The sequence below is a fragment of the Mastigoproctus giganteus genome, chromosome 5 (genome assembly GCF_048544385.1).
Source record: "Mastigoproctus giganteus isolate SK-2022 chromosome 5, ASM4854438v1, whole genome shotgun sequence".
Lineage (NCBI taxonomy): Eukaryota > Metazoa > Arthropoda > Arachnida > Uropygi > Thelyphonidae > Mastigoproctus > Mastigoproctus giganteus.
Window position 1 is genome coordinate 167,240,470 of NC_143579.1, and position 16,237 is coordinate 167,256,706.

General features: G+C 34.0%; 1 protein-coding gene across 2 annotated transcripts in view; it reads right to left on the bottom strand.

Moving 5' to 3' along the window:
* LOC150085821 (uncharacterized) overlaps positions 1 to 16,237 on the bottom strand; it is a 354,492-nt gene that overhangs the window by 56,731 nt on the left and 281,524 nt on the right. For both annotated transcript variants that reach the window (XM_090374264.1, XM_090374263.1), the window contains exon 11: positions 9,223 to 9,369. In XM_090374264.1, coding sequence (XP_090230390.1) covers positions 9,223 to 9,369 — 147 coding nt within the window. The remainder of the gene's footprint in view (positions 1 to 9,222; positions 9,370 to 16,237) is intronic.

A 16,237-nucleotide genomic window follows, 5' to 3' on the forward strand; every position in this document is an offset into this window, starting at 1 on the left:
TTGCTGTTGAACCAGCATATCCTCATAAATCCTGCTTTGATAATTTGCTAAGTATACATGTCTTTTTTTCTGATTTTCGAACAAAATGCCAAACATGAGATTTTTAACATTTAAAAAGCAGAAATTTTAGTTTATTATTTCTGCTAAAAAAAAAGTCAATCATAATTTTCATAATGCAAGCGAGTTCTTTCTTAACTGTCAAATCACTGTCAGAGGTTCTTTTTCCTAGTAGCTTTTTTTTCATGTGTTACCAATTTCAAACCCGATGATTCACATTTCAGGAGAAAATGAAATGATGATCCAAAAGTGCAAAAGCACAATGAAAAAACTCTTATACTAGAGCAATTTTCAGATCATGTTTTGAAAGTAACACTGCCTTTGATTCTGAATTTTTCCCACCAAGTTGACAAATTGAGAAAACAATTGTAAACTGCTCAAACCGTCCAAAATAAGTTATTTGGGAATTTAGTGGCCATTTGTTTGTTTGTTATTTGGTTTTTAGCAGCATTAGCAACTAAGGCCATATTGCTCCGGGAATATGCGGTGGTCATTCCCTGACCTTTCCGCATATTCCATATTTGGTGATGATGGGATCGAACCCCGGTCTAATCAAGAAGCGTGTGTTACGCACTGCTGCTCCTTCCCACCTGGCTACAGAGGCGCCTGGCCATTTGTGCTATTCAATAAAGTTAATTATACTGTATGTACATAAGTATTTATTCTTCTGGTTTAAGAACATTATTCTTAAAAACAAGAATTTTTTACAGCATAAGTTACATTTACAAACTCAGAGCTTGGTTCTGCAAAATTCTGCCTATGTTTCATCACTGTACAATACATAACCTTTCATATCATGGTGGGCAAATTCTCAAGATTTGAGACCCACTAAGTATATAGTACAGGAACAACTTGCAAACCTGGGTATAGAATGATCGCTATTAACAAACCATATGAAACAATACTGCCATTCCCTGAACAGCTGTTTCAGTGCTTACTGGAACTGATGAATGACCTCAGTATGAACAGACTATATGTACTTTTGTATAACTGAACACTTCCATTTTTATTCCAGGTAACTGCAAGATTACAAAGGCACATAAGGAGAGGGCAAAGAAAGAAAGAAAAATTGAAATTAAAACCATTGAAACAAAATCATTTTGTATAAGTATTAGTAGAGGCAAATGAGACAAGAAAGCAAGCTTATACAGCATCAGCCAAAAAAAAAAAAAAAAAAAAAACGGCTTCCCACATCACCTGTTCATCCTCTAATAGTTTGTCTAGTTTTTTCTTGAATTTATTCAAAGTACCTACATCCAGAACAGCAGATGGAAATTTTTTCAAACAATCAACTACCCACTGGATGAAATGCAAATTTCTATATATCTGTCATGCAATCATACTTCCTCAATTTGAATTTATGACCTTTCGTGTGTGCACTCTGAGAAAGAGGAAGGATAGGATGCCATCTGCATTGCACTTACCATTCAAAACCTTAGACCAGATTTCCTTGTAGGTGTCTAGTTTCCGTGCAGTAATTTGCAGAACAGAACCTTTCCTAGTAGCACACTCTTGTTCCTCTCACTAATCTTGTTGCCCTTCTGTGAACCCATTCCATGAGATCCACATCCTTCCTAAAATGAGGCTTCCAAACCTGTTTCAAGTACTCAACATGTGTCCCACTCATTGCCTTATACAATATGATAACTATCTTCTTATCCCTAATGCAAAATTCCTGTATATCATTCACAAAATTCCATGAGCTGTTTTGGCAGCCTAAGTTGGTATATTATTCTGGGATTACTACTTTCCACATGCAGTACCTTACATTTGTCTATGTTAAACTTCAATTGCCATTTCTCAGCCTGTTTTGTCTAATTTTTCTAGATCTTATTGCAGTAGCATACCCTAATTTAGTGTTTCCAAATTCCCGACAGAAATTGGAATTCCCAAACTCATAAGTTATTCTGTATTTTTCAAAACATTTTATTTGTGTTCTTAATAATAAAGAGATTATAATAATAAACAGTGAATCATTTTTCTGTGATAGGTTTATACTAAAAGTTTCACAGGTTTTCTGTAAAAAAAAAAAAAAAAAAATATATATATATTTATATATATATAATAAATCATGGTTTATTGTTATCATAAGCCAATATATTGTGAAAGGTTTTTATATTTCAATAACATGTAAAAGTGATCTCTGCTTGATATAGACATTTGATTATAGAAAACATTAAAAGAAGGGAACATTAACACAAAATAAATGCCAAATAAAAATAAAAATCATTTAAAAAATTAAAAGATAATGTCACAAATATTTAATATTTAAAAGTTATCATTCTTAAAATGAAATTTTAAAACACACAAATTATTGATTGTCCTATCCGATAGTCTTGATCTTTGTTTCGTGACAAATATTCCAGATGCAGAAAAATTTCTTTAATTTTGCATTGCTGTTGGTCGAATTGTTAAGAGTGCATCCAAAAGCATCTTCAAGTTGGGCATTTGGGTACATGTTGCTTCATATAAGCTCATTTCCTTTATTAACAATGAAAACATTTCATTGTTAATGCTTACCCTAATTTTGGTTTTGCTGTTGAATTCAACATTGCTTTTGCTAATACAGATTTTAGATCAGTTTCTGATTTCATGTCAAAGTATTACACAACATTCTCTTTGTATTTATTCTGTTAAAGCACATTTTCCTTTAAAAAGTCTTTCCATTAATGATTGTGCTAATTGAGCTATTTCATTCTTGTTTGCCAAAACAAAAAATTCGTCCTTTTCTGCCTCATATAAACAACTAACACTGCTTTAATATTTAATGAGGGATACTAGATCTTTATTCTTGCATTTAAGAAATTCATTTCTAATTTCTTTTAAAAGCATACTGCTCAAAGTAGACTTCCGTTTTTCAAAATTACTAAAAAGAAAATTAAAAATTCCTTTGCTTGTTCGAATATTTGCATCACAATTACTTAATGTCTCAACTTTTAATCAAACAGGTTTTAAGCAATTTAACATATCTCTCACAATTTCCTAATATTCCTCTTTCTATAAGTGACCGAGATTCAGCTGTCATAAAACAATTTTTATCAGATTTAAGATCTTTAAAAACCTTTCAATCATTCTTTCTAATGTGTTCCAGTGTGTTTTATAGTCCAAAATGAATTATAGTTCCATTTTTTCACTCTTGATTATTTCCTGCTACAAAAGGGAATTTTTCGCTGGAGAATATTTAAACAGTTTTACAATTTTTCTTATGCTAAAAATTGCTGGAGAGACATCATCTTATAGATCATACTGATCGGCTCCAGCTACATTATCTGAATCAGAGTCATTGCTTTCATCTTTCTCATGTTCAGAATTTGCATTGTATTCGTTTCCGCTGCTGCTTGTTTTTGATGCTTCATCTTTCTTCCAACTTTTTTGATGTAAAACACTTTCATTACAGCAAAGTGAAATGCATGATTCTAACATAACTGCTGAATAGTTGGTGATAACTTTCCGAATTTTTCCATAACTGCTGCACCATCACTAGTTGTCGCAACCACATCTCCTTGAAGTTTTAATTCAAAGGTTTCTAATCTTTCCTGAAGCAAAGATAACACTTCTTCTGCAGGACAGTTCCCATGAACTCTTATTAAACTAAGATTCAATGAAATCCGATTGTAATATACTTGAACGTTCACGTATCTTAATTCCTACAACTGGTCCACTCATCTATGTAAATGCTCATTTTCTTATTTTCACATTTGAAAGCACCAAATTTCTCAATGTACAGTTGTTCTATTTTACTGTAATAGTTATGTATTAATGCCATAACTGATAATGGATTTTTTGGAAACTGCAGTCCTTTGATTAAGAAACTTGCCCTAATAATTTCACTCTTTGAAATGATGTTGATAGATAATCCTTCTGCTGCTGCAAGTTTGCTTACCGTTTTTTCTAAATCTTGTGACTCTTGTCTTTTGATGTACTGTAAAATTGTGCATTGTTACTTAGAAGTAATAGGCATTGGCTCACCAGGATTATTTTCAGAGTTTTTTGTCCTTTTCATGCCATGAATATGTTCGAGATACCTATGAAGTCCACTATCCGATGACGCTTTACACTGCAATGATTTAAAACATATCTGGTAACGAGTTGACTGATTTCCTTTATCTCTCTTAAAATACTTCCAACATTCTTCATACTCTTTACCATTATTATAGATATCTAAAAAAAAAATGTTTGATAAATAAGAAATATTAAGTTTAGTAGTATTTACAAAAATCTGTAGCCTACAGCGAATATTCAAATACTGGAAAACACCAGCGAATATTATTGGGAAGCATTCGAATATTGTAACATTCAGATCTCCTAGCAAGGTTAACAGCACTACACAGAATCACGTGTCAAAATTGCCAATTTAAGGACTTATTTTGCTTACAAAACTTATTTCTTGGAACACCACTCATAGGATTTGTACAAAGTATATTCTGTGTATAAACTTATTAATATTTATTTTATTTGCATGGATGACTCACAGTTAGCAGCAGGTAGGGCCAGGAACACTTTTATAACAAGGCCACAGTTACAAGGAGGACCGACTGATTAGATTGTGACTGCTTCTCTCTTATGTGCTCCTGTTCAATCCCCAGAAATGTTGATCTTAACCAGGTTAAGGTCTACATCTCTGGAACTCGGTCGGAAATGGAAGGCTAAGTTAACATAAGTGAAAGGTTAAACGAGTGTCAGCTTTACCTGCTCTTGCTTTCGACTTGACGTTGGTGGATTCCTTCAAACCAGTAACGTCTCTGTGTTGATTGTTAAGCTTTAATTCTCGCAGGAGAATTATACCTTTTTCCCCTTTTCCAATTTATTGACTAATTTTTCTTGGGATTTGGAAAAAAATATAAATTTCCCAAGAAATGGTGGGAAGGAATTCCCGCACAGAAACACTACCCTGATTACTGTCATTAACCTGTAAACCTTTCTATCATATGCTTTCACAATATCATTAATAAATATAATTTATTTTCTTTGAACCTTCGTTCTTTTAACTGGATTTTCATTTTGGGGAATAGGAAGAAGTATGTGAACCAGGCCAGGAGAATAGGGAGGGTGCGAAATCATTGCCATTTCATTCTCAACTAAAATCTGAGTGAACTGACAAAGTTATGTGGACCGCCACATTGTAACGATGCAGAAGCTAATCATGTATGTGCCTTTTGTCTGGGCATTTTCCCCTAGCTTCCTCCCTCAAATGTCTTAGGACCCTGATGTAGAACTGGTGATTTACAGTTTGGCCTGAAAGAAGTAACTCCTGATGAACAATTCCCCCTCTGTCAAGGAAAATAATCAGCATGGTCTTGATGGTTGACTGACTTGCTTTGCTTTTTTGGAGATGGACTTTTGCACTGACAGGACTGCTGCTTTGTTTCTTGGTCATAACCATAAACCCAGTTCTCATCTCTTGTCATGGGAAAGAAGTTTCCATCCTTCCCTGATGTGCATGCTTGCAGGTCCTTGAACAAAGAGATTCATTCTGTTTCTGTTTGTCACCTAGGCACAAATTTTAAAGGCAATATGCTTCATGTTTAAATTTTCAGTTAAAATGTGTCAGAATGCACCGAACAATAGGTCTAGAATATCACAAATATCATTAAGCGCATACAGTCTGTCCTCAACTGAAGTTTGGCCACCTTGGAAATGCAAACACCATTGAAAAGTTTGTGCTCTACACATAGCATTATCACCAAATGCTTGTTTAAGCGTTCCGTGTCTCCAAAGCTGATTTCCCACGCTCATAACAAAATCTGATGCAAATACACTGTTCCTAAGTGTCGACCGGCTACAAAAAAATCACAACATCCTATCTGTGTGAAACTTAGCATCTAATGGCATAATACTATATTACACGTGGTTACTGCTACATGTGGGAAGCCCTGTAAACTTTTCTCAAGCTTGTATCTTGGGCACTGTACCTACTAAGAAAACACCACACAGTGCAGAAACACCATAGAACTTGGTGTGTGTGTGTGTAGGCGCACGCACGCACACACACACACACGCACGCACACGCACGCACGCACACACACACACACACACACACACACACACACACACACACACACACACACACACACACACACACACACACACACACACACACTATTTGCCTGAAACTACTTGCCTATCTTGCGACTGGCTGCATAGATAGAGCTAGTATATACAGGGTATGTCAAAATTATGTTAACACTTATATGGAATGAACATTTGAATTTTATTTTATCTGTCAAGCTTGCCACCACTCTTCTTTCTTCTAGCGGTGACCTATCTGCCATTATATCTGAAAAAAATAAATAAAATAAAATTCAAATGTTCATTCCATATACGGTGACCTATCTGCCATTATATCTGAAAAAAATAAATAAAATAAAATTCAAATGTTCATTCCATATAAGTGTTAACATAATTTTTAAAAAATGGTTTTTCCATATAAGTGTTAACATAATTTTGACATACCCTGTGTGTGTGTATATATATATATATATATATATATATATGTATATATATATTTAGTGTTGTACATATTGTGTATTGTAAGCCATTGACTGTTTAGCTAATGGAAAGCGAAAAAGGATAGAAATAGAAACTCCTGCCCTCGCATTACAATAATAGCCCAGAGTGTGGAAAATTGTAGTTGTAGGAAAGTAAACAGTATATGATTGAAGAATATAACGTTGGTGCTCAGGTTATCCGATAGCACAATTTCCTGTCTGTGTTAGTAATGGCCCTGGACATTAGCAACAGCATATTTTAAGAATATACAGTAATATTAAGTAGAATTTTAATTATAATTATAAAATTTTGTTGCATATATATATACAGACAAAGACTTCCGGATGAATATATCTACCATGTCCTGGGCCATTACTAACAAATGAAAAATTGTGCTCCCGGATAACATGAGCACCGACTTTATATTCTTCAGTCATATACTGTTTACTTTCCTATAACTAAAATTTTCCTCGCTCTGGGCTATTAGTGGACTACGAGGGCAGGAGTGGCTATTTCTTAATTGCTTTCCTAATTTCGTCTCCTGTTAGCTAAACAGCCAGTCAATAACTTATAACTATAATACACGATATGTTCACAAAATATATGTTAAAAAAAAAAAAAAAAAATATATATATATATATATATATATATATATATATATATATATATACATAATCCAAATTATATCCAAATAAACTGAAGAATAGACAGCAAAAAAAAAAATGTAAAATTAAATGAAAGTAAAAAATAAAGATGGCAAAGCAGACATCAGTGGCAGAAAACATGTTGCATGTATTTAACTTAAATAAAATAAAATGTATGCCAGTAGCGTGGCAAACCAGTAGAGTGAAAATGAATTTAGCATTAAAAACAGCACTAAACACAAGAATAAAGTACTGTTGGAGAAACATTCCAAAATAATTTAGAAAGAAGTCTAAATGAAATTTAATGGTGCCATCAGAGGGGGCACCATTAAATTTCATTCTAAATTATTTTGGAATGTTTCTCCAACAGTACTTTATTCTTGTGTTTAGTGCTGTTTTTTATGCTAAAAATTCAATTTCACTCTACTGGCATACATATCATTTTATTTCAGTCACACACACACACACACACACACACCGATAAAAATAGTGAGTTAAAACAGGAAAGGTGAGGAGATAAAAATTTATTTATTTATTTATAATTATAAACAGGTTCCAACAAGCCTTAACATATGGGATTACCATAAAAAGAATTCACAACTAAACACCAAAAGAATTGTTAAAACCATTGACAATAATAAAAAATTACACCAAAAGCCCAGTTATTTGGCCTCCTTGCAAACTAGAGTGAAATGTCAGGCAAAATTCCACAGTTAAATTTTTGAAAAATTGAAAATTTATGTTAAAATTAAATGCCATTTCATTACATTTGCTGTTCAAAGTTCATTTAAAGTAGTGTAAAGGAACTGACAGTAAAGGTGGAGCATCCCCTTTTTCATTCAAGAAAAAGGGTTTTTTTTGGTTCTTTTTCTTTGTAATAAAATATGTCCCCAACTCAATGAATCGATCGAGTTCAAAAATTTCATAGGTCAATTATTCAGACTTCTGAATGCATATTTATACAAAAACAAAGCTGTAAATGGCTTATGTTTAATTTTCTATTTTTAATGATAACACAGAAAACTACTAGACATCTGCAATGAAAAACAGCAGAAAACAATACTCTTGCATTAACTGCAGTAAAATAAAAATAAAATAAAACTAAATAAGTAATGTCTTGAATCCTGTTGCAATTTGAAATCAAGAGTAAGAACTCACTGATAATTAATGGTGGAAAGCATTTTTTTTTAAGTTCCGTGGCTCTTACATGAAAACTGACAATGCATTCGCCAGACACTAAACCACCAAGTGACCATTAGTGGAGCCAACAGTCAAACAGTAAACATATGAAGCATATAGAGTTATTTATTATTAATTCTGTTCAACTACAGCATATTGTGAAGGTATGGTATAAAAGAGAACGTATCATGAAACTTCCACCAACCCCAATACACGCTGGTAAATAGGCTCTTACAGTATGTGAAGATCTATATTAACCTTTTCATGAGTAGGTATACTTATTAAGTTTTTTCAAGATCATTTCAAGTATATTTAAGATTTCAAATAACGTGTCCATTTATATCTGTTTTCCTCTTGTCTATATTTCCAACTAATAGCAGACACAGTTTTAATAGTTGGCATCATAAAAATAGCTTTGAAAAAGGACACTGTACCTGTCAGAAATTGTTCAAATTTTAGTTTACAAAAGCTGAAATTGAAGAAATTCAGTGGAACATTACTGCTTTAAACTGCAGAGAACATTACTGTTTCAAATAAATAAATAAAAATAAGCAATTATGAGTTTAGTTTTTTAACCGCATTTTATGAATTTTGTTAAAAAAAATAAATTCTGGTTTGATTTTTGATAATTTTACTCTAATGCTAGATGATTATGTCAAAATTAAGAAAACTTCAAATTTGCATGAAGAAACATTTCACAGAGACATTACCCTGTCTAAAACCACTTGAGTGAGCTCACATGAGTCCAGGCAACTCACGCATGAAAAGGTTAAGTACTTTACTATGATTTTAGCTGATTAACATAATGCCTTGCTCTACTAATAAAATATAAATTATTTAGTTAAAAACTTACCTGGCCTTGGTAATATATTTGTAGGTTTTATCCCAGTGCTGAAGCATTTCAGTTGATTCATCATCATATACCCTTACGTTTAAGTAATCAAACATTCCCGGAAAGAAATTGTCTATTTCTCTTGTTACATTCAATATATGGCCAACCCTGGTGAGGATGAGGGTGGAAAGAAGAAAAATTTAAATTTAGTTTTATATTGAGAATATGACAGACATTATTTATATAAATTCATAATCATGCCATATTCTCACTACTTAATCTAAAATCAAAAGGAACAAATATACAGGATGGCTATAATTAAAGTGCATGTGGCTGCCTCTAGGTAGCAAACTACTGCCCAAGATAAAATTTTCCTGATCAAATGCCATAATCCACATATGTCAACAGTTATTCCAACTTTGTCACCATTAAGGAAATATTGTACATATACTACTCTGGTTAAAAAATGTCTACTTTTATTGGGAAAATCTTGAAAATGAAATGGGTAATAATTTTTGCAATAAAGGTAGGTGATGCTAATCACCCATGTTTATTAGAATCAGGGGTTATATCTGCCTGGAAGAAAAACTGATTACTTATAAAAAACAGGGTGTAAGCTTTTAAGGGGAAGGGAGAAGAGAGATTATTATTAATTGTGGAAATGACTGATATTAACTGCAAACCGATGAGCTGGTGGAAAAATATACGGTCATCATGAAAATGAGTTAGATCAGAATTTATCTCCTCTAACTCTACGTTTGAAAAATTCTGCTTTAAGTTTTCAAACTAGAAAATTACATTTAAAGAAATGTTAAAATAACTTACATGATTTACAAGTATTAAGGATAGCTGATATTTCTTCTGGACCTTCTGCTAGAATTCCAAGGACTTAATGATCTTTAATGGCACAAAACAGAAGGGGTTGTCAGTGGTAAAAAAGGAAGCTAAACTAACTGCCTGACAAGATGGAGTAAAGTCTCAGGTTCCATTTGGCTGATATATAAAGCACATGATAGGCTATGGAGTAGAATTATTGTCAGGGAGTTCTTCAAAAGTATCTGGTGGAAGTGGCATATGAACAGAGTGAAGTGGATACAAAGGTGTGGAAGGGGAAGCAAGTAGAACATCCTGTTTAGAAGCACCATTCTCAGTGCTTCTAACAGTCTTAAGGTTAAAAATAGGACAAAATGTTGCAGAAAAATAGAATGTGATATATAGGAAATACAGACATGCAAAATGATAGCAGCAAAATTATTTTGCCCACACATACAACAGACACAAAAAAGTCCTATAACTCTTCTTGAAATTAATTACTTCACTATATAATCAATATGAATATTACTGAACTGATGTGCGATTTTTATTATTTAAGCAATTATGATATACTGGATTTTTCTTAAATTACGACATTGGCCTCTGCATAAAAACTGTGTGGGTGATGTTCTTTAAGTTTCCAAAGCAATATGTAAAGTATTATGATAAATCAGATTGAAACACTTCACAGCACTTGGTCTCCTTGAGCTACATAAGGTATTTGTACTACATAAAATATTTGTAATACTATTTGTAGATAGTATTACAAATATCTTATCCTTTAATCTGGTTTCTGAGCCAGCAGATTTAGACAACATAAATAATGCAAAGGTCTGAAGTCTCACAGCAAACAACTTTGCAATAAGCTTCTCTGATATTGAACTACTTTCAAACAAATGGCCTCACCAAAAGGTTAACTGGCCATTTCTTTTCTCTAGTAAACATACAGTATACAAAATCAGAGTTTCCAAAAGTTGTAATACAGCTAAAGTTCTTTGTTTTGCATGAGCACTGTCACTGGAGGTCACCTGCAATTTGCCAAGGGTCCTGAAACAGGCTCTCATCTTTTTAAATAAACGGCCAATCATTCTTTTGGTAAGGCCATTTGACTGAAAGCTGTACAATGCCAGTGCACCTCTGACACTAATGCAAGTTTGTTTTGCTATGAAAATTAAGACCACTGAGTTACAATGCAGTTTAAATTCTGTTGGCCAAAACAACAGATGGAAAAACTATATAGTCCAATTAACATCATATCATCTCTCTCTCTCTCTTTTAGTTCTATATCTTATTCAGAACTTTGTAACTTAATGCAAATTATAGCTATATGGCTGTTACAGAGCATTTGTGTAAGCTGATAACCAGTTTAACCACACTTTAGACAATGACAAACAATGTAAACAATGACAAACAAATAATGAACAACAGGTTTTGGTAGCAAATGCAACCAAAATCTGTTTTTCTGAACAGGTTTTGGTAGCACTGGCAAGCAGAAGTCTAATAGCAACCAATGTATGGTCTAATGACAGGCAGCGGTAAGTTGACTGAAAAGTCACCTTAAATGTATAGTAGTTTGTGCTTAAATTTATAGTAGTAGCTTAATGAACTATATTATTAATCTCACATGATAGAAGAGTGGTTATTATAACAATTAATTTTCATGGAAAACAACCATGTAATGTCCTTCCCTAACTATATTAAATCCACATATCCTGTTATATTATACCTTAAGAAGAAGAATAGTTATTTTTTTTTTTTTTTTATCCTCCAATGTGTAAGTATTTTTTCTCTGAAGCACATTCATTGTTTTTCTCTCTGATACTGTACTAAGCATGCATTTAATATTGACACTGCATTACATGACATTTGCTATGACTGTTTATTTTTATGTTTACATTTAGCAAATTTACTTTTAACCACTAGCACTACCTTTTAGTCATTATAAATGTTTACAGATGTAAATAAGTTCATATGCATTTGAAACGTGCTTCTCCAAAACTGCTTATCTGCAGGTATACCTCTCTAAAACCCAGGAAATTTTAAACTCTGGCAATTCTCAATCCCTGTGGTACCAGATTTTAAAATCTAGTACCCTCAGGGATTGAGAGGTGCTGCATTTAGGGTAAGCACAAAGTGAAACTGGAGATTTGAATAAAAGCCAATTACAGTATGCTATGGTCTCTTATCTTGAACGCCTTCAGCATATTTTTTTGAAAGGCAGCAATTTAGGGCAGAACAAGGAATAAAGAATTTCATTCCTACAAGAATAATTTCACTCACACAATGTGAGAAAATATCAGAATCAGATTTTAAACAGCAATCCAACCAAGGAAAGGAGGAACAGAGAGTGTGCAGATCATCTCACTTTGCCTTTTTTGTAATTCCAAAAGATATGAGGCTAAAGTCAATGGGGGGGGGGCAAGAGAGAGAGAGAGACCACTACCAAGTTGTGATATGAGGTAACTAGAGAACCGGTGTGTGCTTTGAGAAGTAATTGAGGAAAAGATCAGGGGTGTTGGGTTAATAGTTAGGATTGTCGCATTCTAGCAGATAAATGTGCAATTTGTGTAAAGTCACTTGTAAAAGCTTCAGCATCTCTAACTCCTGTGCAACTATCAAATTGAAGCTAGCTGGAGTTTCAACACTAAAATCGCAAATGAAAGATTGGAGAAAGCCAAAGTCCTGATTAATTTGTAGAACTGAGAGATTGACAGAAGCAACAGACAAATTTTATAGAAGGAAAAGAGATATTAAGCCAGAAAAGATAAAAATAGGAGATTCCAGATTAGGAAAGCTCTGAGAAGGAATATCACAGCAGACAATTCCTTTGAAGTGAAAGGAAAAACAGAGAAAATAATTAGGGCAGCTGAGATCAGTGGTTGTTGAGGCAACAGACAAGGTGTGGCTGAAAAGAAAGGATAAATATTTTTTAAATCATTTATTATTTTAAATACAACAATTTGCTCCATTCGTGATTTCCAGGATCTAAAACAGCAGCTGAAGTCTTTGGAAGATACCACCTTTAAATGCCATGCTGTGTTCTTCTGAATGCCCGCTAAGTCCTCAAATCATTATCCTTTTAGGTGAATTTTAATTTTTAGAAATGGAAAAAAAGTTGCATGGCACCAGATATGGCAAATAATGTGGGTGCTCCAATGTTGTGATCTTGTTTATTGTTAAAAACTCTCTCGCTGTGACAGAGGAATGTCACACAGCACATTGTCACAATGCAAAAATCATTTGTCCAAGTATAAATTGGTGAGACAAATTCAAAATGAACACCACAGCAATCAAATAAAATGATAAGCATGGACTTAATCTTCCATCAAGACATTCTTGCTTTCTTTAAACAGGAAGAAGAGGGAATTTGCCACTGCATGGTTTGTGGATCATATTGAAAGATCCAGGATTCACTTCCTGTTATCACTGAATCCAAAAAAGTCAGGAGTTTCACAAATGTTTTCCAACTGCAAATTTCCACGTTTCTGCTTCTGATCGCCTGTCAGGACAAGCAGAACCATTTGTACACCTTTTCCATGCCCAACTGCTTTGTCAAAATTGTTCTTGCTGTTTATTTGTCAATGTGCAACTGTTCTGCAATTAGTCAAATGCTTATTCGATGATCTTGGCACACAATCTCTAGAATTTTTTTTTAACATTCTCATCTGTCATTGAAGTTGGTAGTCTTCCTGTCTTCGCATCACCATGGGCATCTCCCTGTCCTTCTCTGAACCATTTGTACACACTGCAGGGCTAACTCAAGGTTTCATCACCGTACACTTTCCGTAACATCTCCAATGTTTCTGCATCATTTTTACCAAGTTTCACTAAAAATTTAATAACAATTCTTCTGTCTAAATTTCGATCACTCAATTTTCCGCTGAAGGGATAAAACACTGATTCACTTAAAGAGGCACAGTTCATTCAAATCTTAACTGATTGCAAAGAAACAAAAATTGATCTGTACAGTTAAAAACAAGCTAAAGCACAATATGTATATTGATGACATGTGCAGAAGCAAGGCGTTGGTAAGCTTGTTTGTTTATTTATTTGTTTATTTTGGTTTTTAGGAGCATTAGCAACTAAGGCCATATTGCTCCGGGATATGCGGTGGTCATACCCTGACCTTTCCGCATCCTCCGTATTTGGTGGTGACGGGCTCGAACCCCGGTCTAATCAAGAAGTGTGCTACGCACTGCTGCTCCTTCCCACCAGGCTACGGAGGCGCCTCGCGTTGGTAACCAACGATTCTCATTTCCTTCGGTTCTCCCCCGAACCACAGCACTTTTGCTACTCTGTGCATGTTGCTTTGCTGCTCTAGTCTGGGTCATGATTCCATTTAAGTATAATTTAATTAACAAAGAAATTTAATAAGATTAATAAATTTTGCTGATTAATTGATAATACTATACTAAGCTAACAGATTTCTAATATAGTACTATGTATTTTGCTATCTACTTTTGCTTTAAACCTTACTCTATCAAGTTTGGGATATATGTTACACTATTCCATATCATATAACAATGGAGGCAAGTTACAAATGATAAAATCTATGGACACTAAATACCAACTTTGAAAATTGTTATCTAAATTCAAAATAAACCAAAGAGCTTGACCAAGACTATAAAGCTAATTATGGAAAATAATTTAATATAACAATTAAGTCAATAAAATGGTTAAATATAAATAAAAACTCAGCATTTGCTGGAGCTGAAGGGTTAAAACACTGATTCACTTAAAGAGGCATAGTTCATTCAAAAGTTAACTGATTGAAAAGAAACAAAAACTGATCTGTACAGTTAAAAACAAGCTAAAGCACAATATGTACGTTGTTGACATGTGTAGTAGCAAGGCATCGGTAGGCAATGATTCTTGTTTACTTTTAACCACACCTTGTATAATTGGGATTCATAAAAAGCAAATGGAGCTTAGCAGATTGTAAGTGGAACTGGACATCACTCAGTTTAGAACTGAGACTACGCATATGGGTCTCATGGAACTGAGACCATGCGTCAAGTCTTCTGATGAGGCTAGTGGGAACCAGACGTGTCCAAAGCCCTAAGTGGATTTTCCTATTTATTGATTTGAAATTATTGTTTTTCTAAAACTTTTGATTTAAATTTAAATTTAGTAGTATAGCATTATTTTGTGATTTTCTGATTAATCTGGTGTATTTATTCTTTACTCGGCCTTGTAATTGCATAAACGTATCGGGAAGGGTATCATATCATAGCCAATCGACATCGCTGGACAGTGCAGTGTCGAGTCAGTTTGGTGTGACATAAGCATTGGGAGATCAAAATTGAGAGTAAGAGTGTGCTATAGGCCTAATGACTCTGATGAGTATAATAAGAAACTGTACAGGGAAATCGAGTGGGACAGTAAATCAGAGAGTCTTATAATGGGGGATTTTAATTTCCCAGATATTGACTGGAATTTGGGGGCTGGTCACTCACACACTAGCAAGGCTTTTGTGGATTTATTGGATGATTGTTTTCTACATCAGCATGTTCGGGAGGCAACTACAGGGAGTAATACTCTTGATTTGATTATCAGTAGTGATTCTTCATGCATTAAGAATCTGCAGATCAATGAACCCCTAGGTGGCAGTGATCACAGTGTGCTGAAGTGGGATTTACTCAAAGAAGTAACTACCATTAGGAGGTAAAGGGAAGGATTATTGCTTTCATAAAGGTGACTACAATGGTCTGAGACAGTATTTAAATTGTATACAGTGGGACCAACTGATGATGTTACCAACAGCAAATTCAAAATGGGAAGCATTCAAAGAACTTATCTTGGAAGTTACTAGGCTTTACATACCAACTAAGAAATATTGTTCAAGGTTTAGGCCTAAATGGATGTCAGATGAACTAATGAGACATATGGCAGAGAAGAAAAATGCATGGGATACATATAAATTACCACGTGACACAGAAGCCCATGATAGATATAAGTTGATCTGTAACCAAGTTACAAAGGTAGGCAGGTAAAGGCAGAATACGAGAAATCTTTGGCAAGCGATGCAAAGAAAAACAGCAAAGAGTTCTTTACTTATGTAAACTCTAGAAGGAAGGGGATGAATCAGATTGGTCCACTAGATATCGATGGTTCAACTGTTGATGATCCTGCTCAGGTAGCCAACAAACTAAATGAATATTGTGCATCGACATTCACACATGAGGAGTTATTCAGCGAGGGGAATGCCAGAGATGTATTCAAC